Consider the following 25,592-nt stretch of genomic DNA (forward strand, 5'->3'; position numbering starts at 1 on the left):
TAGGACAGAAGCTGTCCAAGGGCCACACCATACGGAGTTTGATAGATTCTTCTCCTCAGTGAACCCTCGGGAAGGCGAGTCCTCAGAGAGGAGGCTCCTGGACTCTGCTCAATGAGCTGTGCCAGCATGTTCAAGATGCACACGGCAAGACAGGTGTCTTCTAGTCAATGCAAATTAAGAGTAGCCTTCAGGCGCCTGGCTAGTCGCCAACACAGGCCCATGAGTAGACAAAATTTGGACACCCTTGTCTTACGGGTAATTTGTAACTTCCAGCTCTTACTGTCAAATCACTCCGATTAAAAAAAAAAAAGATTAATTACAAAGATATTTTCATTTCTTATAATAAAAAACTTATAATTTAACTGAAGCATTTAAGCAATAAAACAATAAAAAAAACACTAAAGCTTGAGAATTTGCATGAAATATTCATTTTCTCACTTAAGCTACATTCATGAAAAGCCTCAGTCCACAGTGAATGTCAATGCTCCATGGGAACCATTCATTTTGGAGGCCCTCTATTTTACCTACAGTTTGAGGTTTAGTTTGTAGCTCACCCAAAATTAGTAACATGAATTAAAACAAAGTCCACCAAATTTTGGCAATTCTAGGAATCTCTCCCAAAATCCAGCTCCCACGCCTCTCAGAGGGAAAAAAAAGAACAAAAAATAACAACAGAAGACGGCCTTCATTTGGAAGAAAGGCAGCCCTGCACAGCTACCACCACAGGCAAAGATGTGTGCAAACCGGCTAGGAGTGAACAATGGCTAAGAAACTCAAAGAAAAAGACAAAGCCAGGGCAGTACGAAAACGGTATTTTCTTTTACAATCTCTGGGAAAGGGCTTTTCTCCCCATGAACTCAGATTAGAAAAAAGTAAAAATAAAAATCATGTTGTCTTGGGGTGGTAGAATTGTGTATAATTGTTTAAATTTTCCTTTGATTCTATAAAACTGTTTCAGTAAATACTGTGTTTAATGTGCAGGATGGAAAATCTGCACAAAGAGTGGTCGAAAGCATGCAAAACAAATGCCCTTCAGGAATTTGTATAAATATTTTCAGTATTTAGAAGCAAGGCTTAATAGCTTAATGAAGTAACACGTGTAAGACAATCAAATCAAAGCAGCTGTGTTGTACTGCGCTTGCTTGAGCTAGAAACAAGGGTTCAAAGCCCAGCTTTGCCACTTACAGGCAGAGCAATCAGAGGCAAGTTACTAAATCACTCCTTTAAGTTTCAACCATTTTCATCAATAAAATGGCAATGACAGCATCCCTTCCATAGAATTTTAACTGAAAATAATGTAACAGCATGCTCTGGCACAGAGACACTCCATAATGTGCTTTAAATGTGAACTAACACTAAGCTTTTAAAAGGGGGGTGGAGGGGGGAGAGAAGAACCTATCACACATGCAATGCTCTGTGCTCTCCTGGAGCCACACAAATGGAGCACAGTCACCAACTCTCATCCAGCGGGGCTGTAAACTGCCAGTTCACAAACAATAACCGGCCGCTAAGGTTTCTAGCGCTAAGTTTCAGACATTCTTTGGCACGAGTGAGTTAGAGGACCAGAAAATTAACCATCAAATATTCACAGAGTCGCACAGGAGTCTGCAACTCTGGGAGTAAAATACAAATTCTACTCTCAAATTTTCGCAGGGGCAGGAGGGACAATAGCTAGGGAAAGCAGAGTTTGGACAAGGTTGGAATTCTGGAATTCTGTTTCACACAAATACCATGAGGGGAACAGAGTAACTCAGCCAGGGGTAGTCCAACAGAATGGCTTCTGGCTGCCCTAGGATGAGGAGTAGGAAGGCTTGGGCGGATCTCTGAAGGCAGCAGCACTGCAGCAGTGGGTGTGAGCGCCTGCTCAGGGAGACAAGGGGAACTATTGAACAAGTCGGGGGGGGTGGGGCGGGGGGGATCTAAAGCATCTAAAGCCCAACTGGAAGGGAGGTGGCCCCAGGTGACAGAGTCAAATGCCAGGAAGGGACTGGCACTGAGGAACACAGGAGAGGTCAGATGACAGAGACCTGGAATCAAGCCTAATGGTTGGCTGGTTTCTGGATCATCTCTGTAATGTCGGTGGCCATCTCTACTGCCACCTCAACACCTCTGGCCAGATGTAATCTCCCTCCCTGCCTCCAGACGCCGCATACCCAAATTCTCCCTATAAGCTGTCACACTGCTCTTCCTAACAAGCAACTCTTCCCCTATCAATTCTGCTTGAAAACATTCTATAGGAACCTCCAGGAGAGAATCGAGACAACTCAGTGTGGATCATCAGGGCCCTCTCTCTCCAGCCTAGCTTTCCAGCCTTACCTCTGCTCCCTCTGAACATCCACATCCTTGCTTCTGCTGCCCCCCTCCCTGCATGGACCACTCCTCCCGCCCTCTGCACCTGCCTCACCCATTCAGCAAACTCTGGCCTTTCCGTTCCTCGACCATACCAGTCCCTTGGGCACCACAGGGCCTGAAAAGTCTTTCCCTTGGGGGCAGAGAATGGGGAAGCAAATTCCTGGCTAATTCCTACTTGTCATCTAGGTCTCGGCTGATGTTACTTCTTCCAGTCTTTCACCTATCAGACTGGTTGGTTGTCAGAGAAAGGCATTATCTTATTCTCTTGGTAGGAGTAGAAATTACTGCAATCTTTTTGCAGGGCAATTTGGTAATAGCTCTCAAAAGGTGAAACATACTATATGGCCATCTGCCAGTTTTTTTGGGCTATCCAGAAGCTTTACTTCCTTCCTACATCTGGGGAACCCCACCACTGTATAAAGAGGTAACTGAGCTTCACCAGTCAGAAGCACCCACTCTCCTTTATTTACAAAGAGCTCTCTGGTGGTAAGCAAGATGGCAGGAAGACTGGGTTCCTGAGGCAGCCAGGCAGCAAAGTGAGCAGTGAGCCAGGGCCCAGCCCCATTCTGTACTCACCTGCCCTGGCCCCCCTCAGCATGTTTTTTGACACTGTTCTTGGCCCCAAAACCAGTTCTTGCCCTCCCAGCTATCCTGTGAGACACCTACTATCCTTTTAAAAAAAATTATTTTCTTTTCCTTAAATCATCCAGTGATTCCACTACTTGCAATCCAGAAAGGCCACTACTAGGAATTCATCTAAGTATGTACTCATACAAGCACATCAGAACACATTTGTTACAAAATCTGAAAACCAAAATACCCATCAATGGGAGAATGGGTCGGTAAATCATGGTACAGCCATACAATGCAAGTCTATGTAGCTGTTATTGCAGACATGATCTAGAGCTACATGGGCTAACACAAAACTTCTTCAAAACAAGTTAACAGTAAGGAAAGAGTATGTACAGTATGAACTATTTGTGTATTTTTAATACGGATAGAATAATGATAGATGGTAGAGATTTATGAAGGTGTATCGTAAGACATTTTCTGGAAAAAACACACAAGAAACTTTTAATAGTTGTTACTCTGGAGGAGAAATATGAAATCAGAGACTTATTTTTCATGTAATATTTTCCCCACTTGAATGTTTTGTCATATTTGGAACTACTATCCCAAAGCAAAGGAAACCAATTTAATTATTCCCATCTATATATATAAAAGCCAAGCAACCAGAACAACAGAACAATTGGTCGCTATGATGCACAGTGCGGTGGCCAATCGGCCCCCCCAACCTCCCTCGCCACCCCCCCAGCTGGCCCAGCCCCAATTGGCCCCTCCACCCCAACTGGGGGCAGGGCCGGCAGGCCAACCTCCCATGTCCCCTCCCCATGCCGGCCCAGACCAATTGGCCTCCATAGGGCCAGGCCATCCAGATTCCACCCGTGCACAAATTAGTGCACCAGGCCTCTAGTCTTAAAAATAAAACTGCTGGAGAAACCAAGATGGAGGCATAGGTAAACACCAGAAATTGCTGCCTCACACAACCACTGCAAAAATACAACTAAAAGACAAACCAGACATCATCCAGAACCACAGGAAGGCTGGCTGAGTGGAAATTCTACAAGTAGAAGGAAAGAGAAAAGCACTGAGACTCAGAGGAGGTGCGGAAGTAAAGTGCAGGGGTACGGAGGTGCACGCCGAAAGGGCTGGCAGCTGAGGATGTGGCACACGTGGAGAGGGCTGGCGGCTGAGGATGCGGTTGTCTTTTTCAATCGGGAGGGAGTCTCAAGCTCCTGACCGCTCTGAACTCCAGTTCCGGGTGAGTCTCTGGGGACTCAGACTCATACGGGGAGAAACTGGACTGTCTGGCAGCGGGCAGAACTCGAGGGCATCTTTCTCTCAGAGGTGCTTGCAGCAATTACCGGGACACTGAGACATGGGGCCTCTTAGGGTAGGACTGGGGAACAGCCATAGCTGCTTTGCTCCACCCTGTTGATCCCCTGAGACCCTGCCCCACCCAAGCTGTGCACAGAGTCTTTTGCATATGAAAGACCTGGCCCTTTGCAACCTAAAAATTACCTAACAAACTGCAGCTGAATCAGAGAGACCCAGAACTTCCAAAAGAAGGTCCAAGGCCCCACAGCAGCTTGCATTGCTTCACAGGTGGGCCTCATCTGGGCACCTCCAAACCCCAAACAAAGAAGAGGAATCTGCAGATCTCTCCATAGCTCCTGCTGGGTAGCCTCAGGCAGAGGCTAAATTAGCACCTCCTTAGATCCAAGAGCCAGTGTACCCAGTGGTCAGAGTGGGACCATCCAGATTACAACTCCTCAGATCCATAAGGGACACACTCAGGAGGCAGACTCAGTGAGCACCAAAGCCCCACTGAAGCAAGTCTTGCCCCAGAAGGGTGTCTCCAGCTCAGAAGTTCTCCCACTGCAGACACAGCTGATTCTCATGGCCAATTGTCTGGAGATCAGTTCCTCCCAGTGATACCTACAACAATAAAGACTTAACTACAACAAGACTGTGCAGAAAGCCCACAAAGGGGTGCACCAAGAGTGTCCACCTCAGGTAATTGGGGAGGCTGAGCCACTGGGCCCTATAGGACACCTAGCACACAAAGCCACTCTATCAACACAGGAAAGCATAAAAAATGCGGAGACAAAGAAACAAGTCACAAATGACAGAAATGGAGGAAAGCAAACTACTGGATATAGACTTCAAAACCACACTTTTAAGGTTTTTCAAGAATTTTCTAGAAACCGCTGATGAATTTAGTGAGACTCTCAAGAAATCTAGTGAGACCCTCGAGGTAATGAAAAAGGACCAACTAGAAATTAAGCATACACTGACTGAAATAAAGGATATTATACAGAGTTCCAACAGCAGACTAGAGGATTCCAAGAATCAAGTCAAAGATTTGAAATATGAAGAAGCAAAAATCACCCAATCGGAAAAACAAAAAGAAAAAAGAATCCAAAAATATGAAGATAGTGTAAGGAGCCTCTGGGACAACTTCAAGTGTCCCAACATCCGAATTATAGGGGTGCCAGAAGAAGAGAGAGAGCAAGATATTGAAAACCTATTTGAAGAAATAATGACAGAAAACTTCCCCTACCTGGTGAAAGAAATAGACTCACAAGTCCAGGAAGCGCAGAGAACCCCAAACAAAAGGAATCCAAAGAGGACCACACCAAGACACATCATAATTAAAATGCCAAGAGCAAAAGACAAAGAGAGAATCTTAAAAGCAGCAAGAGAAAAACAATCAGTTACCTACAAGGGAGTACCCATACGACTGTCAGCTGATTTCTCAACAGAAACTATGCAGGCCAGAAGGGAGTGGCAAGAAATATTCAAAGTGATGAATAGCAAGAACTTACAACCTAGATTACTTTACCCAGCAAAGCTATCATTCAGAATTGAAGGTCAGATGAGAGCTTCACAGATAAGAAAAAGCTCAAGGAGTTCATCACCACCAAACCAGTATTATATGAAATGCTGAAAGGTATCCTTGAAGAAGAGGAAAAAGAAGAAAAAGGTAAAGATACAAATTATGGCCGAAACCGGTTTGGCTCAGTGGATAGAGCGTCAGCCTGCGGACTGAAAGGTCCCAGGTTCGATTCCGGTCAAGGGCATGTACCTGGGTTGCGGGCACATCCCCAGGAGATGTGCAGGAGGCAGCTGATCGATGTTTCTAACTCTCTATCTCTCTCCCTTCCTCTCTGTAAAAAATCAATAAAATATATTTTTAAAAAAAAGAAAGATACAAATTATGAACCACAAATACACATCTATCAACAAGTGAATCTAAAAATCAAGTTAATAAATAATCTGATGAACAGAATAAACTGGTGAATATAATAGAATCAGAGGCATAGAAAGGGAATGGACTGACTATTCTTGGGGGGGAAAGGGGTGAGGGGGGTGTGGGAAGAGACTGGAAAAAAACTGTACACCTATGGATGAGAACAGTGGGTGGCAGGGGTAAGGGCAGAGGGTGGGGTGGGAACTGGGTGGAGGGGAGCTATGGGGGGAAAAAAGAGGAACAACTGTAATAATCTGAACAATAAAGATTTAATTAAAAAAATAAAAATAATAAAAAATAAATAAAACTGATTTGTAAAACTGCTTCATGTTAAATTTCCAGAAATTGATGATTTTATCAAGGTGATGTTAAGAAAACATCCTAAAGGATTTAAAGGTCAAAGATTATGGTATTTACTATTTATTTTAAAACTAGAGGCCCGGTGCACGGATTCATCCACCGGTGGGGTCCCTTGTCCTGGCCTACGGGAATTGGGCCGAAACCAGCTCTCCAACATCGCCCGAGGGGCCCCAGATTGCAAGAAGGCACAGGCCAGGCCAAGGGACCCCACAGGTGCATGATCCAGGCCAGGGAAGGACCTCGGAAGGGCTCCAGGGCGTGTCCGGCCCGTCTCACCCAGTCCTGATCGGCTGGACCCCAGCAGCAAGCTAACCTACCAGTCGGAGCGTCTGTCCCCTGGTAGTCAGTGCACATCATAGCGACTGTTGAATGAATGGTTGGACACTTAACATATAAGATTTTTATTATATAGGATGGTTATACACACACATACACACACACACACACAAATTAACAAAAATGTGAGAGAAAACAACTGTGGTAAAATGTTAACAACTGACAAACCTGAGTAAAGGGTATATAGGAATGTTCATTGTTCTTTCCTGCAAGTGTGAAATTTTTGTAAGTAAAAAGAAAAAAGAAGAAATAAAAGTACTTAACAGAAAAGGCTATTCCACTTTTACATTAAAAAGCATCAGATGGGGAAAAACAGTACTTTGATGGAAGATGATAAATACATTTGAATAAAGCAATTCAAAACAATTCTAAAATTACTGTATCTTCATTTTAAAATAATTACAAAGATTCATCCATATGGTATCCAGGGGTAAATCATTCTCCCCACAAACACCACAAACAGGGGACAGCTATTGAATAAAAACCTTCTAAGAGGCTAGATAACGCAATGGAATAGGAAAGCCTCAAACTGGTAATTTCCAAACTTCAGGATAGCAGTGCTCCTAGTTCTGCAGAGCCAAATGTAAAAGACCGAAAATCTAACAGATAAAAAACAGCAGGAAAAACACCAGGTACACAGAACCTGCTCAAATTTCTAAACCTATATAATTTTTTAATGTTTTCATTGATTTTTTTTAGAGAGGGAGAGAAACATCAATGAGAAGAACATTGATCGGCTGCCTCCTGCACACTCCCTAATGGGGATCGAGACTGCAACCCAGGAATGTACCCTGACAGGGAATAGAACCAGTGACCTCTCAGTGCATGGGTCAATGCTTAACCAACTGAGCCACACCGGCCAGGGCTAGACCTATATGATCTGACTCAGAAATCTATATATATAAAAGGCAAATATGCTAAGTGTCTGACCATCCAACCGGTTGCTATGACGCGCCCTGACCACCAGGGGGCAGATGCTCAATGCAGGAGTTGCCGAGCTGCAGTGACTTGGCAGTGGTGGTTCTCAGGTGATGCACCCCGAAACCAGAGAGGAGGGAGCCCAATTCCTCGCAGGGCCAAGCAATTCCACCTTTGGCCGTGGGTCATGTTGTTGCTGTTGCTGGGGCACTGTCCACCCCGAATCTGGTTTACTGCACACTCGTGCTTGCATTCCACACCCTGTACAACAGCAACTTTGCAGAGTGCCCTCGCACTCCAGGACCCCTCAGCTAATGTAGGAGAGCCAGTTTCGCCCTGATCCCCACCTGCCAGAGTGAGCCCACTCACTCCACAGACGCCTTTCAAGCCACAGCACCACCCCAGGTACAGCTGGCTGGGGAGGTACCACAGGAGGTTGGCTCCAGGGTGTGTCAGGTCCGTCTAGCCCGGTCCCACCCCGCTGGCCACCTTCTAATTAATTTCCTTTCAATGTGCATGAATCCATGCACTGGGTCACTAGTTTAACATAAAATTTAGAACTTACCCCAATTCTTAACATAATTTTATCACTCTTTTCTTTTTGGTCATTAAAAAATTACTCTTGCTCTGGCTAGGAGGCTCAGCTGGTTGGAGCATTGTCATATACACATACCTAGGTTGCGGGTTCAATTCCTGGTTGGGGCACATAGGGGAGGTGACTCACATCAGTGTTTCTCTCTCTCTCTCTCTCTCTCTCTCTCTCTCTCTCTCTCTCTCTCTCTTCACACACACACACACGCACACACACAAATCAATAAAAAACAAATCCTCAGGTGAGGATTAAAACGAGAGTATATAACCCTACCTGGTTTGGCTAAGTAGAGTGTCAGCTCTCGGACTAAAGGGTCTGGGTTTGATTCCAGTCAATGACAAGTACCTTGGCTGCAGACTCAATCCCCAGCCTCCACGTGGGAGGCAACAACAGATGTGTCTCACATTGATGTCTCTCTCTCTGTCTCTCCCCATCCCTTCCACTCTCTCTAAAATCAATGGAAAGAATATCCTCGGGTGAGGATTAACAAAACAACAACAAAAAAAGGTTTAATAAATAAAGAACATATACATACTCTAGCACTTAGAGCTAAAATACAAATGTAAAAAGCTGATCTAAAAAGAGTAACTACTGCCCTAACTGGTTTGGCTCAATGGCTACAGCGTCAGCCTGCAGACTGAAAGGTCCCAGGTTCGATTCCGGTCAAGGGCATGTACCTTGGTTGCGGGCACATCCCCAGTAGGAGGTGTGCAGGAGGCAGCTGATTGATGTTTCTCTCTCATCCGATGTTTCTAGCTCTCTATCCCTCTCCCTTCCTCCCTGTAAATAATCAATTAAAATATATATTAAAAAAAATAAAAATAATAAAAAAAATAGCCCTGACTGGTTTGGCTCAGTGGATAGAGTGTCGGCCTGCAGACTGAAAGGTCCCAGGTTCGATTCCAGTCAAGGGCATGTACCTTGGTTGCGGGCACATCTCCAGTAGGAGGGTGTGCAGGAGGCAGCTGATCGATGTTTCTCTCTCATCGATGTTTCTAACTCTCTATTCCTCTCCCTTCCTCTCTGTAAAAAATCAATAAAGTATATTTTTTAAAAAATAAATAAATAAAAAGAGTAACTACTATTTATAGGCTAAGTACTAGAATTATATGTTATTTATAATGTTATTTATATATTATTTATAACCTGGTTGTGTGTGGAGGTATTATTTCACACTGAGGAAATTGAGGTTCAAAGGAATTAAATGCCCATGATCCCTCAGAGATTAAGTGGTAAAGAGGAACTCCAGTTACTCTACTTAAAAGAAAAAAAAATTCTGCGTGTACCAGGTGTGTTCCCACAGCGAGGCCTCCACTCCAGCTTTCCCTCTGCCCAGAAGGCTCTTCCACTCAAACCCACCTTTTCCTAAGACTTATCTTGACCTTCCTATTTAACACTACAGTCTGCCTTCCATCCCAACACTCCCAAGTCCCCCTCCCTGCATTTTTTTTTAACTTTTTGTTTTGAGATAATTATAAATTCACATGCAAATGTAAGAACTAATACATTGAGTTGTCATATACCCTTGACCCAGTTTCCCCCAAATGTAAAATTTTGCATAACAGTAACATATCGTCTACATTGCTTTTTTCGCCTAATATTTAGCACTAGAAAGTGATATTATAGTTGTTATTGTCTGTCCACTAAAATATAAACTCTTTGCAAGCAAGAATCTTATCAAAATTTTAACTGTATATCCCAAGCACATAGCCAACCTGTAGAAAGAACTCAAATATTTGCAGAATGAATCACTTTATTGCACTGTCTTCTCTAACAAGAAATAGACCAGCTCTTTAAGAGACCATCTCGGAAAATAAGAGGATTCTGAAACATCAGAGAAACATTACACTCACCCATGGTGACATAAGGCAACTTATCAGTTGATCCATGAGGATAGATGCTGTAGAGGTGAGGTCCAGTAACGTCTACGCCCCCCAAAACTAGGGCTGCACCAATGTAACCTTGATACCTGGTGATCAGAGTATGCGTTAAAAAAAATGAGTCTACACTGTATCACTGTAACTTAACCAAAAATATCTGAGAAGACAGAAAACAAAAAGCATTTCTTACACTGCCACTATTTCATTACGTGGTTACAGCTTCGATAGAAACAAAACAGGGAATGGGATGAATTTTATGGGGATGTAACTGTGTGCCAGGCCCTGTTCTAGGCACTGTCATAAGCCTTGCTTCTAAAGTCAAATCCTGCCCTAGCTGGTTTGGCTCAGCAGATAGAGCGTCAGCCTGCGGACTGAAGGGTCCCAGGTTCAATTCTGGTCAAGGGCACATACCCAGATTGTGGGCTCGATTCCCAGTGTGGGGCGTGCAGGAGGCAGCCAATTAATGATTCTCTCTTATCATTGATGTTTCTAGCTCTTTCTTCCTCTTCCTTCCTCTCTGAAGTCAATAAAAAAATAAAAATAGTCAAATCCTATACTTTTTTCCTTATACAACTGACTCATTTTATGTAACTCAACAAAAATGTCAGAAGATATAAAAGACCATAATTATTCTGGTTTAAATTTTTATATGTTCCTCTCAAAACTTTTATAAAATTTAGCTTTTACAAAGTATGGTAAACTAAAAACAATAGAACACTGAAAAGAGAGAATTTAAAATTCCTAAAACATTCTAAAGAGATTAACAGAAACATCTGCAAGATTTAGCTAAATGTTTTAAATGACATTGCAAGGACTCTTGAAATAGTCTATTTACTGCAATTTTACAAGTTTCAAAATTGTTTTAAATGTAATGCACCATACAAACCACCAGAGGGAGCTTTGTATTTAAAATCAAATCAAAATCACAAATGTCTTCATAAATCTTTTTTTTTTTCTTTTTCCTTAAAATCCGGACGACGGGTTTTTGGTTTTTTTACTGATTTGACAGAGGGGGGGGTGGAACGGAGAGAGGGAAGGAGGAGAGGAGAGAGGGAAGGAGGGAAGGTGGGAGAGAGGGAAGGAGGGAAGGTGGGAGAGAGGGAGGGAAGGGCATCAATGTATGAGAGAAACATCAACCCAGGATCAAACCTGAAACCTAGGTATGTGCCCTGACCAGGAACTGAGCCAGTATCCTTTTGGTGCACGGTACGATGCTCCAACCAAGTAAGCCCACCTGGCCAGGGATCATCAGAAATTTTGACCACAAACGTGCTTTAACAAGTTCTGACACTATACTGGAAGAATTTATTTGACAGGCAATAAATCTCCAGGGTTAGGATGATTATGTACATAAATAAAGAGAAATCACTGACATAAGGTCTCGTACAGCCAGAGCAGGAACTGGGTGGATATGACTAGACTTCCTGCCCGTATGACTTATAAGTCCTGGTCACTCACCAGTAAAATGGGAACTATACTACTATTGCTGCAGAGCTCCATTAACCTCTGCTCCACTTACTGAGAGTCTAGGGGCCCTGCCAGATGCAAGCCTGCAAGTGCACAGAAGGCAAGGGCCAGGCAGGGACTGACAGACCAGACACAGGATCCCGCTTCTCAAGGCAACATCTGCCATTCAGTTCCAGAAGATTACTGCCATGTGTTACCCCACACTTTTTGAATTTCTTTCAAAAGAAGCCAGAAATCCCGATTTTTCATTAAAATCTCTTGTGCTGCAGACTCAATCCCCAAAGGGGAGCCTGCAGGAGGCAGTCAATCAATGATGTTTCTCCCCTCATCTATGTTTCCATCTCTCTATCCCTCTCCTCTCCTCTCCTTCCTTCCTCTCCTTCCTTCCTTCCTTCCTTCCTCCCTCCCTCCCTTCCTCCCTCCCTCTCTCTTTCTCTAAAATCAATAAAAACACTTAAAAAAAAAACAACGGTATCATGATGCACACATTCCACAAAGGAAAGAGGAGAGAATTTGTGAAAGGTAAGGCAGGTCCCAAAAGAAGCCAGTATTCCAACCCAAGACTACATATCCAGGCTATTTCCACTATAGTACGCTGCCTCTCTTCACGAGAAGTAAATCAGAAAATGGACTTGAATTGAAAACTGTCGAGACCTATACAAACATGAAGTGATGACGTGATTATTAAGGAAGAAAGAAAAACAAAACTACTAAGAGGAACTGTATGTGGGAGTCAGCAGGCAGTGAAGTCAGGACAGGCAAGTGCCTGCACCTCTTTAAACCTCAATTTGTTCACATGTAAACCGGAGAAGCCCAGACCTCAGGATTAAAAGGATAAAATGAGGCCAGGCATAAAGCACTTAGCGCAGGGCGTGGCACAAAGAGGGACATATCGGTTAAAACCAATGTCACATTTTTCATTTTATTTCCGCCCCTTGAAAGAGGGAGGAAAAAACAATCATTTGTGTTTGTGTAACGAGATGAACTCCTCAGAGGTTCTTTCCAGCTCTTTCTTCCTATGAACAAAAAGGATTTTTATCCAGTAATATCCCCATGCCTGAGGAAATGACTCAACTGGTCACATGTCATTTCCTCATTAAAAAAACACAGACAGACCCCAGCAATTCAAACCCATTATCAAAAGCCTTATAAAGTTAAAATGACTGTTTAGCCCGACCAGCTTGGCTCAGTGGTTGAGCGTTGACCTATGACCCAGGAGGTCTCGGTTCAATTCCCGATCAGGGCACGCACACGCACCTGTGCCTGGGTTTCGGGCTCAATCCCCAATGTGGGGCATGCAGGAGGCAGCCAATCAATGACTGTCTCTCATCATTGATGTTTTTATCTCTCTCTCCCTCTCCCTTCCTCTCTGAAATAAAATTTAAAAAAATAAAATAAAATGGCTTTTTATTAACAGCTGAGTTCTAAAATAAAATATGTATTTCTGAATGGTTTTTCTCTAGCTTCCAGGTTTCCCTTCCTGCAAATCTAAGGCATGAGAAAAAGACGCTGTAGAAATCCTCACCCTGGAACCTTACCTGAAAAGCATCTGCTTCAGCATCCGATTGGCTGTCACAACTCTGGGGAGGCGGCCAGTGGAGAGGGAGTGGAGCTCCAAGTTGGAAGAAATGAGCTGGGTTGTCATATCTGTGTCTGCAGCTGTCCCAGCACCACAACAACTAAAAAACATAATGAAAAAAAGCTGAAATTAGTTACCAGCAGGTTCAATTAGAAGTGGAGTTTCTTCAAAAACATCCACGACGTTCAGGTACATAGAGAGATGTTTTAGAGCAGGGGTGGGCAAACTTTTTGACTCGAGGGCCACAATGGGTTCTTAAACTGGACCGGAGGGCCGGAACAAAAGCATGGATGGAGTGTTTGTGTGAACTAATATAAATTCAAAGTAAACATCATTACATAAAAGAGTACGGTCTTTTTTTTTTTTTTTTTTTTTAGTTTTATTCATTTCAAATGGGCCGTAGTTTGCCCACGGCTGTTTTAGAGTATATCTGTACTGTAACTGCTCCGTCTAACCAAACTTAAATAAACATTAAACTGGCAATATACACCTACCTATATGCAAATATATTTCCACACCAACTGAAAATCACAATGAGAAATAGCTGAAATCAATTACCACAGGGCTCAATTCGAAGTTCAGGTACACAGAGAGATGTTTTTGAGTATATCTGCACTGTAACTGCTCTGTTTAACCAAACTTAAATAAACATAAAATTGGCAATGTGCATCTAACTATATGCAAGTATATTTCCTGTGAACCAATGAAACATTAGAAATCATTAGTTCCTTGGCTCCTAAAAGTGTATATATACATAATCCTACAAATATATCCAGGTTGTACAAAAGAGCAAGGCATGTTAAAAGTCTTGCAATTTAACAATTACCAAGTATTTACTACCAGGTATCAGTCATCGCACTAAGTGCTGGAAATAAAGAAAATATGACAAAGTCCTAGCACTTAATTTCAAAACTGAGTGGAGAGGACACAAGTAAACAAAAATTATACCTTGTATAATACAATACAGTAGCACAGGTACAAAATATTAAGGGAAATTGAAGGAAAAAGCAGTTAATTCTGATCTTTGAGAAGAGGTTTCATATGAGCTGAATTTGGAAGAATAAAATAAAAACACCATGTAAGCAGAGAAGAGGAGAGAGCATTTCTAAGCAAAGGGGCTGGTATAAGCAAAGGTGAAACAGCTTGGAGATGAGGGGAATAAAGACATGAGGGAAACAGGGACCATCCAGGTGTAAGTAGAGCAGTGGGTGAAGGCAACTAAAATGGCTGAAAAGATAATAAACTGTGCAAGGCCTTAAACAGTTTCGATTTTATCCTGAAAAAGCACTGTCAGCATGTAAAAAATCTCTTGAAAAGTTTTTAATAAGGAACATAATTTTAGATTTGTGTTTTACAAAATCCAGTATGACAAGAGGAATAAACAGCAGAGACGGAGAAGAAACCAGAGGCAAAGAAGCCACTTTAAGTGAAAACTGGAATAGGCCAGCTGAGAAAGAAATCTGCACTGAGACCGTGGCAGAGGGAAGAGCAGGAGGGAACAGATTCAACGGACACCGAAGGCACACCCGGTACCAACTGAACCGAAGACTAAAGCAAAGACAGCACTTAAGGAGGACTTTAGTGACAGGTGGGTAAAAATGCCATTTAAGGGAGACAGATAGAAAATACAGATTGAACAACAGGTTTTAGGGAGAAACGTAGTAAATTCAATTTTAGCCCTGAAATGTTCAAAAATATGAAAGCTATTAAAACGAATCAATACTTACTAAATGTTAGGAGATATGAAGTGTATCTTTGAACAGTTCTTGTCAGCAACAACCATCCCTTCAGTTGCCCTTGTATCTGCTCCAAGTACTATGCCATCCTGTTTTTTAAAAACATATACTTACAATCTTACATATATAAGCCACAGCTCTCTACTCTAGTTTGGGGAAAACAATGTTGGCCATCACCTGCTCCCCCAACCATCCACCCCCCGCAAAAAACCTCCTACCAAAAATATTGTGCTATACTTACAGCACGCCAAGATTCGGCTTATTAACAAATGTTACTGGTTGAATCCTTAGCAGGTGGTAGGAATTATCATTCCTGTTTTCAAATGAGGCCCAGAGATTTAATGAATTCCCTTACAAACCAAAGCTAACATGGGAAAAGTCTGGATTAAGATCCAGGAATCCATTAAAACATCCACCTGTCGATTTATTTTTAAAAGGTCTCACCCTTTACCCTTAATGACAATAACCATTCTCCCTTTTGACCCTTTCAACAACTCAAGGCAGGAGTTATGTCCAACTGGCTGACGGGGCAAGTGTGGCCGTAAGAAGCAAAGTGAGCTGCCCCAAACTGCAAGCAGCAGAGACGTTCAATGGTTACACAGACGCCTGTCTGAGCCCAAATCTGGCGTCCTCCCACTACACCCTCCTGCCTTCTACAGTGGTAACTTAAGACGGGAAAGTAGATCGGCCTCCTAGCAAAAACTCTGCAAAGTGAGAAAAGAATATAGACTGCTGTCAGCGCACAAAACCGAACCAGCATGGTCCCTCCTGAAGGACCGGTTCTGGGTGGGCTCTGCTGCACGTGCCCTTCCCGGCGGGGCCCCGAGGGTCCCGGCTTACCCTGTAGACCACCCCCGCGATGGTCGTGCCTGTTTTCCGGGCCTTGGGAAGCTTGTACCCTTTCTTTGCAAAATCGGCTTCCAAGACGGCATTTCTAGGAGCAAAGGAGAGAAAAACACATTGGCCTACTCGCGAACTCGGGGAGGGGGGGAGGAAAGAACCTACTAATCACTATCACGCCCGTCTGTTCACTCAATCCTCCTTCCCAAAATCAGGACTATTGTCCCGTTTTTTTTTTCAGCAAAGAGAGCCTCAGAGAGGGGCTAAGGAGACGGAGAAGGAGGGTATCCAAGCGCTAGGGAAAGTGGGAGAGCAGACCCGGCCTCGGGAGAAACCCACGCTCAGGCCCCGATTCCCCTGAGTCACACGGCCGCGGGCGGTGGGCCGCGCCGCCCGCCCTGCCTTTGGACTTCCCGGACCAGGCCGCGGCCCAGCGCCGACCCCCGGCCCCGCACTCCCAATCCCACCCTGAACCCGGCGCCGGCATGGTCTCACCTGCGGCAGTTATCAAACGAGAAACCTCCCACGGGTGGCTGACACACTGATACAGCCGCCATCTTTCCCAAGAGACTACTTCCGGGCCAGGGGCGGGAGCAAACAAAAAGAGCCGAGTACTTCCGGCGCTGCGGGCGGCCGGGCTGCAGGGGCGGGGCAAACTCCGCGCTGGAGCGATTGACCTTCGAGTTGCGAGATCCTAGAGGCGCCCGGAGGTGTTTGGAGTGTACCGCCCCAAGTGGCGTGGAGGAGAAACTGACGCCCGGCGCGGGGAAAGGACGTGTCCCAAGGTGGGGAGCCCCAGAGACCGGGCCTATGCCAGCCAGACGGGAGATGTTAATTCGGCTCTTTGGGGCTTCGGAGACAGGCACACCCAGGTTCCAGACACAGCCGCACCATCTCCTTGCATTGTGCAAGCTCTCTCAATTCTGAATGTTTCCTCTGCTGTCAAATGGAGATAATAGCTACCTCAAAAGGCTGCTGTGAATTGAACAAGCTCACTAATCGTTAGAAAATGCAAATCAAAACCACAATTCGATACCACTGCACACCCACTGACCAGGATGTTGCAATAAAAAAGACAGATAATGGTAAGTGTTGGTGAGGAATTGGAGAAATTAGATCCCTCATACAGGGCTAGTAAGATATAAAATGGTGCAAGTGCTCCAGAAAACAACTTGGCAGTGCCTCAAAAAGTTAAACATGCGCCCAGATTCCTCTCTTATGTATGTAACCAAGAGAATTCAAAAGATGTTTACAAAAACCTGCACACAGATATTCATAGTAACATTATCCATAAAGTGCCAGATAATGTAGACAACCCAAATGTTCATCAACTGATGAATATGGATAAACAAGATGTAGAACACATCCATACTGTAAATATTATCCTATATAATAAAAGCCTAATATGCTAAGTGTCCGGTCATCTGGTCGTCCATTCAACCAATCAAAGCGTAATATGCTAATGATATGCTAAGGCCACTCACCCACTCGCTATGATATGCACTGACCGCCATGCTCCGACTGGTAGGTTAGCTTGCTGCTGGGTTCCAGCCAATTGAGACTGAGCACGATGGGCCGGATATGCCCTGGAGCCCTCCCGCGGTCCCTCCTGGCTGACCAACCTCCTGCATCCCTCCCCAGCCCTGATCGTGCACCAGTGGGGTCCCTCAGCCTGGTCTGAGCCCTCTTGCAATCCGGGACCCCTCAGGGGATGTCAGAGAGCCGGTTTCAGCCTGATCCTGCAAGCCAGGCTGAGGGACCCCACTGGGGCACGAATTTGTGCACTGGGCCTCTAGTTCAACCATAAAAAGGAATGAAGCTTTGATACATACTACACAACAGAGATGAACCTTGAAAGCATTGTGTTAAGTGAAAGAAGCCAGGCACAAAAAGCCACATATAGTATGGTTCTATTTCTATTAAATGTCCTTACTAAACAAATCCATACAGCCAGAAAGTAGAGTAGTGGTTGCTAGGAGATGGAGGCAGGGGCAGGGGGAGTGACTATTAAATGGATACAAAGTCTCTTTTGGGGATGATGAAAATGTTCTAGAATTACATAGAGGTCATGGTTACACAACCTAGTGAATATACTAAAACACAATGAACAGCACATTTTTAAAAAGTGAATTTTTTATGTAAATTTCATTTCAAGTTTTAAAAGGCTGCTGTGAGGATTGAAAATAATATATGGGAAGTATCCATCCGGGCACATAGCAGCTTCTAAATAGCCATTATTTGTTAATACATTTATTTCATCCTGCCAACAACCCTAAGAAGTAGCTATGTAATTCAACTCATTTTACTGATGGAAATTAAGGTCCATCAAAGGGAAGTAACTTGCTCAAATTTGCTTAGCAAGTAAATGACCGCCTCAACAACGGTGGGATGAATTAATTTATTCACTCGGCAGATATTTGTGTCAGACATGTTTCTAGGTATGAATGAATGAATGGCATTTCCATCACCTAGAACTAGTATCTATCACAACTTTGTGTTCAGTAAATATTTGTCAAAGGTTAAATTCCCTTTCATTACTTCTCTGGGTCTTTTGTGTGAAATTAGGAAAATAAAACCTCACCCACCTGCCTCCACAGAAATCTACTGATGAGAGGTTTGAGTATCTCCTATGTCACCAACTCTCTACGTTGGTAAATGTAAAAAGTAAAAAGACTCGGACTCCACTCTGAAGAAGTCCACTTCCTGCTGTGAGAGTCTCAACTCCGTAAGACCTAGAAGGGGCAGTCGGGGAAAGAGGAAGCCCCCAGTGTGCTCAGGACCAGGGGAGGGGGCATGGGGCGGGGCTGGGTTCTGCAGAAACCTAGAGGCTCAGAAGGACAGAGTGCGAGCTCACGGGGTAAGAAGGCAGGAGGGACAGGCTCAGCAATGGCTTGGGGGATGGAATAAACAAAACCCTGAGCACGGATAGTTTTCAGGAACCGGTGATGAATCTGATGCAGCTACAGGGAAGGGAAGCAGCACAGCCTGCAGCCCCCAGAGGGTGATGATGGGGACCCCTGTGTCCTGCCATAGAGCTGGAGGGGCCAGGGAAGGATGTGGAAATGATTCGTGACCTCGATTTGTCCCTGGGGCATTTCTCTTCTTAAGTGAGTCTCTTTGTTACGGTTTTCACACCCTGACTGAGCTGAGGAAGTGGCATTGCCTGCCTGTGGCCCAACAGAGGCAGCCAGAGCCCAGCAGAGGGGGACGGAGAGCCTCCAGGCAACCAGGGCCTGGACCTTGAGAGGCAGAGCCCAAGGCCAAGCAAACCCCAGTCAGCCTGGGGCAGGGCCTTGGTTCCTCCGGCATGTGGAGGGCAGCTCTAGGTTCCCAGATCTCAGCGACTCCTGCTTTAGCCTCTCTGTCCAACATGACTGCCGTCCCCTGGGACTGCGGTCCAGCCGGAATGTTCTCCCCAAGGCCTGGCCACAGTCCCATTAATCCCTGGCAGTACCACCAAACCCAACTGACCAGTAGAGCCACCACTTCTGCTCTGGATTGGGCTGAGGGACCTCAGGGGAGCCATCAGGCTCTCTGTGCCTTCGTTCCTAATAATATAGTCACAACCAACATTGCCTGAGAAGCCCCGTGTCCTGAGATCTGTCCTAGCCACTGTATGTACAGGATCTCGTGATCATCATCCTAGGCACCTAGAATGTGCCAGACACTGGGAAGACCGGTGATCAAGAGACAGACACAGTGCTTGCCCTCAGGGAGCTAGTCGTCCCTGAGGACCACGCATCATTAGACCACTTTTCAGATGAGGAAACTGAGGCCCAGAAAGGCAAAGTCACTGATTCAGATCGCACAGCTGGTAAGTGGTAGCGTCAAGGCTCAAACCACATCCCTCCAGCCCCCGACCAGACACGGCACCACTTCCCCGACCCCCTGATAACTCTGGCCCGACTGGAACCCGAGTCCCCGTGTTCCCTAGGGCTTCGGCAGAGCAAAAACAAGGTTTCCTCCTCAAGGAGTCTCGCCCTCATACGCTGGTCTCTCCATCTGTCTTCATCCCAATCTTCCCGTTTGTAAAATGAGAGAAGCTCATGGACACCGAAAGAGAGCATGCAGTGTAGACTGTAAAGCCATTCGTTCATTCGCTCATTCGCTCATTCATTCATCCAATCACCCAGTATTTATTAATCCCCTCCCTGGTGCTGGGCTCTGTGCCAGACGTGGCAGGTGTTGGTCTGGGAACTATTCCTCCAGGTCACTGTGCCACGTGCCCTAAGGGACATGTACCAGAGCACAGCCAAGAAAGTACTCCTGAGTAGGCCTGAGGCAGCAGGGTGGGTGCCCAGAAGACAGAAGTTAGTACTGAGATCAGGAAACCAGAGGGTATATCAGCCTACATTTTCCAAGGGCGTGGCAAACACCCTCCCCCCATCTGCAGGCTGCTAGGAACCCAGGGTGGGCTAGGTCCTGGGAGGCACATCCATCCTCTGTCAGGATACACACACATCCGGGCGTGCCCCCACAAGAAGACTTGGCCATCTTCCCATTGCAGGAAAAGCAGCCCATGATGCTCCTGGTTGCTAAGGCAACGGAGCCCTTGTTTTTCCTTCTTCATAAATAATCTATAAATAGACAAGGCAAACCTGGGCGCCTTCCTTTGCATGAATTATAGCAGCTGCTCCAGGCTCCAGGGCCCAGGTGCCAAGCCTCGCTGCACAGGCCACAGCGACACCACAACACAGCTCCAGTGGGAGGGCACAAAGTGTGGATTCCTGCCACCCACTCCAGACTCTGCTGGGGCACTTAGCAGATTCTGGGGCCCTGCTGAGACCCACAGAATCCCAATCGCTGTAAGCAGGGCCTGGGATGGGTGTTTAACCACTTACGCCCAGGAGATGAGAAGAGCCATGCGTTTGCCAACCCCAGCTGACGGGGACGGGAGTGGACATCCTCCCTCCTTCCCTCTCCAGGGCCTGTGCAGCCACAAGGAAATCATGCGAATACCTCCCACTTCCGCAGCACTTTAGAGTTTACAAGTCCCTTCCCCAATGATCCCAATAATAATTACCTTTATGATGTTTGTGGCCTGGGATCCAATCAAGGATCACACATTAATATACTTGTCCCTAAAAACTTCAGCAAGAGTCTCCTAAAAACAAGGGCATTTGGCCTGGCTGTGATGGCTCAGTGGCTGAGCATTGACCTATGAAACGGGAGGTCATAGTTCAATTCCCAGGTTGCTGGCTCAATCCCCAGTGTGGGACATGCAGGAGGCAGCAATCAATGATTCTCTCTCATCATTGATGTTTCTAACTCCCTCTCCCTTCCACTCTGAAATCAATAAAAATACTTTTTAATATATTTTATTTAATTTTTACAGAGAGGAAGGGAGAGGGATAGAGAGAAACATTGATGTGAGAGAAACATCAATCAGCTGCCTCCTGCACACTCCCCACTGGGGATGTGCCCGCAACCAAGGTACATGCCCTTGACCAGAATCGAACCTGGGACCCTTGAGTCCTCAGGCTGACCCTCCATCCACTGAGCCAAACCGGTTAGGGCTAAAAATATTTTTTAAAAAAAAACAAACAAGGGCATTTGCCTACAAAGCCGCAATGCCATTATCACATTCAGGAACTTTGGGTTCAGTATTATTACCTGATAGCCAGTCCACACTCAAATATCCCCAGTATCACCTTTAGGATTTTTGTGATTCAGGATCCCAGCAGCACCCTCTCCCCTCCACTGGAGTCGGCCGCCATGACTCTGCAGGCTGTTGGGTCGGGAACAGTCCCCAGGCTTTCTTCCGTCTTCATGAGGAGGCCAGCCCTGCTGTTCTGAAGAATGCGCTTCAGTGGGGATCTGAGGATTTGGGCAGCAAACATTTTGGCAGGAGCACCTCCTAAGTCATGCTGCGTCCTCCTCAGGGCACCCTATCAGGGGGCACGGGGCAGCGGCTCGTCCCAATATCACTGGTGTTAAGTTCAATCCTTTGGGCAAATTGGTGTCTGTCATTTTTCCCCGTCTGTAAAGGTGTCCTTTCTCATCATAATTAAAAAGCAGCACGTGGGCCCTAACCGGTTTGGATAGAGCGTCAGCCTGCAGACTGAAGGGTCCCAGGTTCAATTCCGGTCAAGGGCATGTACCTGGGTTGCGGGCATATCCCCAGTAGGAGATGTGCAGGAGGCGGCTGATCGATGTTTCTCTCTCATCGATGTTTCTAACTCTCTATCCCTCTCCCTTCCTCTCTGTAAAAAAATCAATAAAATATATTTAAAAAAATAAAAGTCATCATTCTCCCCTTTAAAAAAAAAAAAAAGGCAGCGCGTGGGCCATTCTCCGAGACCCTGCGTGCCCTGTTGCCAATGGTCTTCTTCCCAACGTGAAAGCACCCACTTGATGATTTTTACCCAAATCAGTTATCGTGACGCCGACGGTAAGATGCCATTTTCTGCTTTTCACTCCTTCTGTGAGGAACGACTTTCCCATATCCCGCCCCCTCTGTTTTTTAAATCATCTTTTTTATTTCAAGCATTTTTTCTATTCTATGTGTTACCGTCCATTCTTGTTATTAATCGTTTTGATCTCCAACTGTCCCGAATTTGGCTGCTGGAGCCCTTTACACTGGCCCCGGCAGTTTGAGTTCTTCTTCACTTTCCGGCGCAATAAGGTGTCCCAGGCGTGGAGCAGAGCGCTCGCTGGGCGCACCCAGCCTCCGGGCCCACGGCAGCAGCCTCTCGCCGCGGGACCCGTGGGCCGGAAGGAGGTCGGCGGGCAGCGAGGGAGCAGCAGGGCTGGTGGACATTCGGGGGTCTTTGTCTCAGAAGCACCCCCCACCCAGCTTTAACTCACGGCCCCGCTTCAAGGAGACAGGGCGGCAGCCGGCGTGGGCATCTCATTTCACATCTCACCCATTTGCTTTTCGCTGGATGTCACTTATGGTGCAAAGATGAAGAAAAACTGTTCTTTTCAGCTTCACCGAGGAAAGGAAAATGTAGACGATAAAAGCATGTGAGTGAGTGAGTGTGTGTCCCCAGGTTCTCCAGGCCTCTGAATCGCCTTCCTTCTTCTTCTTTTTTTAAAAATATATTTTTATTGATTTCAGAGAGGAAGGGAGAGAGAAACAACGAGAACCATCAACCAGCTGCCTCCTGCACGCCCCCTACTGGGGATCGCCGAGCCCACAACACGGGCCTGTGCCCTCCCCAGGAATCGAACCATGACCGCCTGGTTCATAGGTCAATGCTCAACCACTGAGCCATACTGGCCAGCCGGCCTCCTTCCTTCTTCTTTACCTTCCTCTTTTTCTTGTTGAGGTACAGTGTGCACAAGTACAATGCACAGATTTTAAGGATGCCGCTGGATGGGTTTGAATAAATGCGTAACCAGCACCCCAACCAAGACATGGCGCCTTGCTGCCACCCCCAGAAGGTTCCCTCCTGCTCCTTGTAGTCCATCACTCATAAAAGCAATGGATTTCTAAAATTGAAAAATGCTAGAACTTCCCATGAACGGAATCATACAGCGAACACAACTCCTTCTCTAACTGCCAAGTAAAATGATGGAGGAAGCCCAGCAGCCCCCCAGCGGCCCCCAAAGTATTTCCGAGGCTTTCCTGCGGAGAGAGGAAGCCGGACACTGATGTCCTCTCTCCATCCCCGCTGCCAGGCTGGTGCTTGAGAAGGGACCCAGACCAGACTCATCACCTTCCAGGAAAAACACCTTCCGTGGCCCCGAAACTATGGCCTAAAAGCCCACCGGACAGGGCAGGAGTCTGTCTGCCCAGCAGTGAGGCTCGGACACTCTGACGGCCCCCTGAGCCCCTGACCGCGGGGACCCCGGGCCGATGGTTCTGTCCACCTGCCAGCAGGAGCGGCGAGCGCACCCGTGGCCGGTCCATCCTCCTGCATCTCTGCTGTCAATCTGCCCGCCGCCCTGGGTTGTTTACTGGGAGCTGGCCTCCCTGCAAGGGTTCAAAGCCCTGGCCCTGGGCACGTCTGCGGCAGGAAGCAGGCCGGGCGGTAATTGGCGGTGAGGTTGTGCTAAGCAGCCAGCACTGACCCAGTATCCTCGCCTTTGAGTCGCTCCATACTGACCTGCCAGGCCTGCAGGGACTTCCTGCTGAACACCAAACCGGCAACAGCAACAAATTACTCGTTCCCCGAGAAATCTATTAAAAGGTGACAGCAGTTTGGGGGCCAGGTGGCCAGGGGGCCCCCAGCACAGGAAGCCTAATGTCTTCTGTCCCCAAGAGCCAAGAGCCAACTCCTGCTGAACTAAGAGGAACTGAACTAGAACTCTAAATTGGGGACCGAAGGAAAAACGACTCAGAGTTGAGGGGAAGCTGCCATCCTTGAGGCCCAGCTATGGTTTCACGAAGAGGGAGGTGGCAGGATCTGGAGTCCCCTAGATCTCGGGTCCTAACTGCCACTTCCACTCCGTGTGACCTTGGGCAAGCCACTTGGCCTCTCTGAGCCTTCCGTGCCTGTAAAGGAGATAAGAAGCCCACCCTTCAGGTTGGCAACAGGCAAACGCACATGAAGTGCCAGGCACAGAGCAGCTCCTCGGTGAGAGTTGCTGGATCAGAAGCAGACTGTACTTATTTCATTCTCCAGCCGAGAGAGAAGGGAGCCCAGAGTGACGTGCATGTGTGTGTCCACGTACGCAGAAATGCAGTGGCCGAGCCACGAGATCAAAGGCAGTGGAGCTGCAGCTGGACAGCCTGGGGTGGGGACAGGACAGGGCAGCCTCTGGTTTTCCCTTGGGAAGGAGCTCCTACCATCTCCAGCAAGGCTCTGCCTGAACACTGGACCATTGGATGAATGAATGAAACCAATAAATGAATGAATGAATGAATTCCCACATCATTGGTAGATGCATGAGGCTGAATAATGGCCACTCAAAGATGTTGACGCCCTATTCCCCAGAACCTGTGAAGATGTCACCTTACATGGTAAAAGGGACTGTGCAGATATGACTAAGATAAGGATCTGGAAATGCGAAGATTAGCCTGGGTTATGCAGGTGGGTTCAGTGTAATCGCGTGGGTCCTTAAAAGAAAGAGGCAGGCCCTAACAGGTTTGGCTCAGTGGATAGAGCATCGGCCTGCGGACTGAGGGGTCCCAGGTTCGATTCTGGTCAAGGACATGTACCTTGGTTGCGGGCACAACCCCATTAGGAGGTATGCGGGAGGCAGCTGATCGACGTTTCTCTCTCATCGATGTTTCTAACTCTCTATCTTTCTCCCTTCCTCTCTGTAAAAAATCAAATATATATATGTATATATATGTATATATATGTATATATATGTGTGTGTGTATATATATATATATATATATTTACATATATATATATATATATATATGAAAGAAAGAGGCAGGAGGCTCAGAATTGGGGCCTTCGGTGTGAGCTGAGGAGGGGTGTAGGTAGTAGACCTATGACATCCAGACCTGGGCCTCACAGTCATATAACTTCTGTCCTCTGGACCTGATTAGGCCCAAACTCCAATGGAGGGCTGTTGCGCCCACCTGACCTTCTGCTCTGGAGGATCAGAAAATGCCAGCTCATGATGGACAGCTCAGCTCTCATAGTTACTGCACGTCCCACAGTCAGGTACTCAGTAGGAAGCCAGGAGCTGATTTCCTAAGGGTGAACAGTTCTCTGCTATAGAGTCATGGACTTGCTTCTAAAGCCCAGTTAAAATAAATGATTTTTGTTAAATAGATACATTTGACTCATTTGGCAAAGTGCACGTTTCTTCAGCG

General features: G+C 46.2%; 1 protein-coding gene across 1 annotated transcript in view; it reads right to left on the reverse strand.

Moving 5' to 3' along the window:
• PSMB7 (proteasome 20S subunit beta 7) overlaps positions 1–16,460 on the reverse strand; it is a 57,190-nt gene extending 40,730 nt beyond the window's left edge. Inside the window, exons 1-5 of the mRNA XM_081104153.1 lie at positions 16,370–16,460; positions 15,875–15,968; positions 15,026–15,123; positions 13,258–13,398; positions 10,226–10,341 (exon numbers count right to left, since the gene is read on the reverse strand). Coding sequence (XP_080960279.1) covers positions 10,226–10,341; positions 13,258–13,398; positions 15,026–15,123; positions 15,875–15,968; positions 16,370–16,431 — 511 coding nt within the window. The 5' untranslated portion in view covers positions 16,432–16,460. The remainder of the gene's footprint in view (positions 1–10,225; positions 10,342–13,257; positions 13,399–15,025; positions 15,124–15,874; positions 15,969–16,369) is intronic.
• Between the last annotated feature and the right edge of the window lie 9,132 nt (positions 16,461–25,592).

Source organism: Myotis nattereri (assembly GCF_964212035.1).
Source record: "Myotis nattereri genome assembly, chromosome: 12".
Lineage (NCBI taxonomy): Eukaryota > Metazoa > Chordata > Mammalia > Chiroptera > Vespertilionidae > Myotis > Myotis nattereri.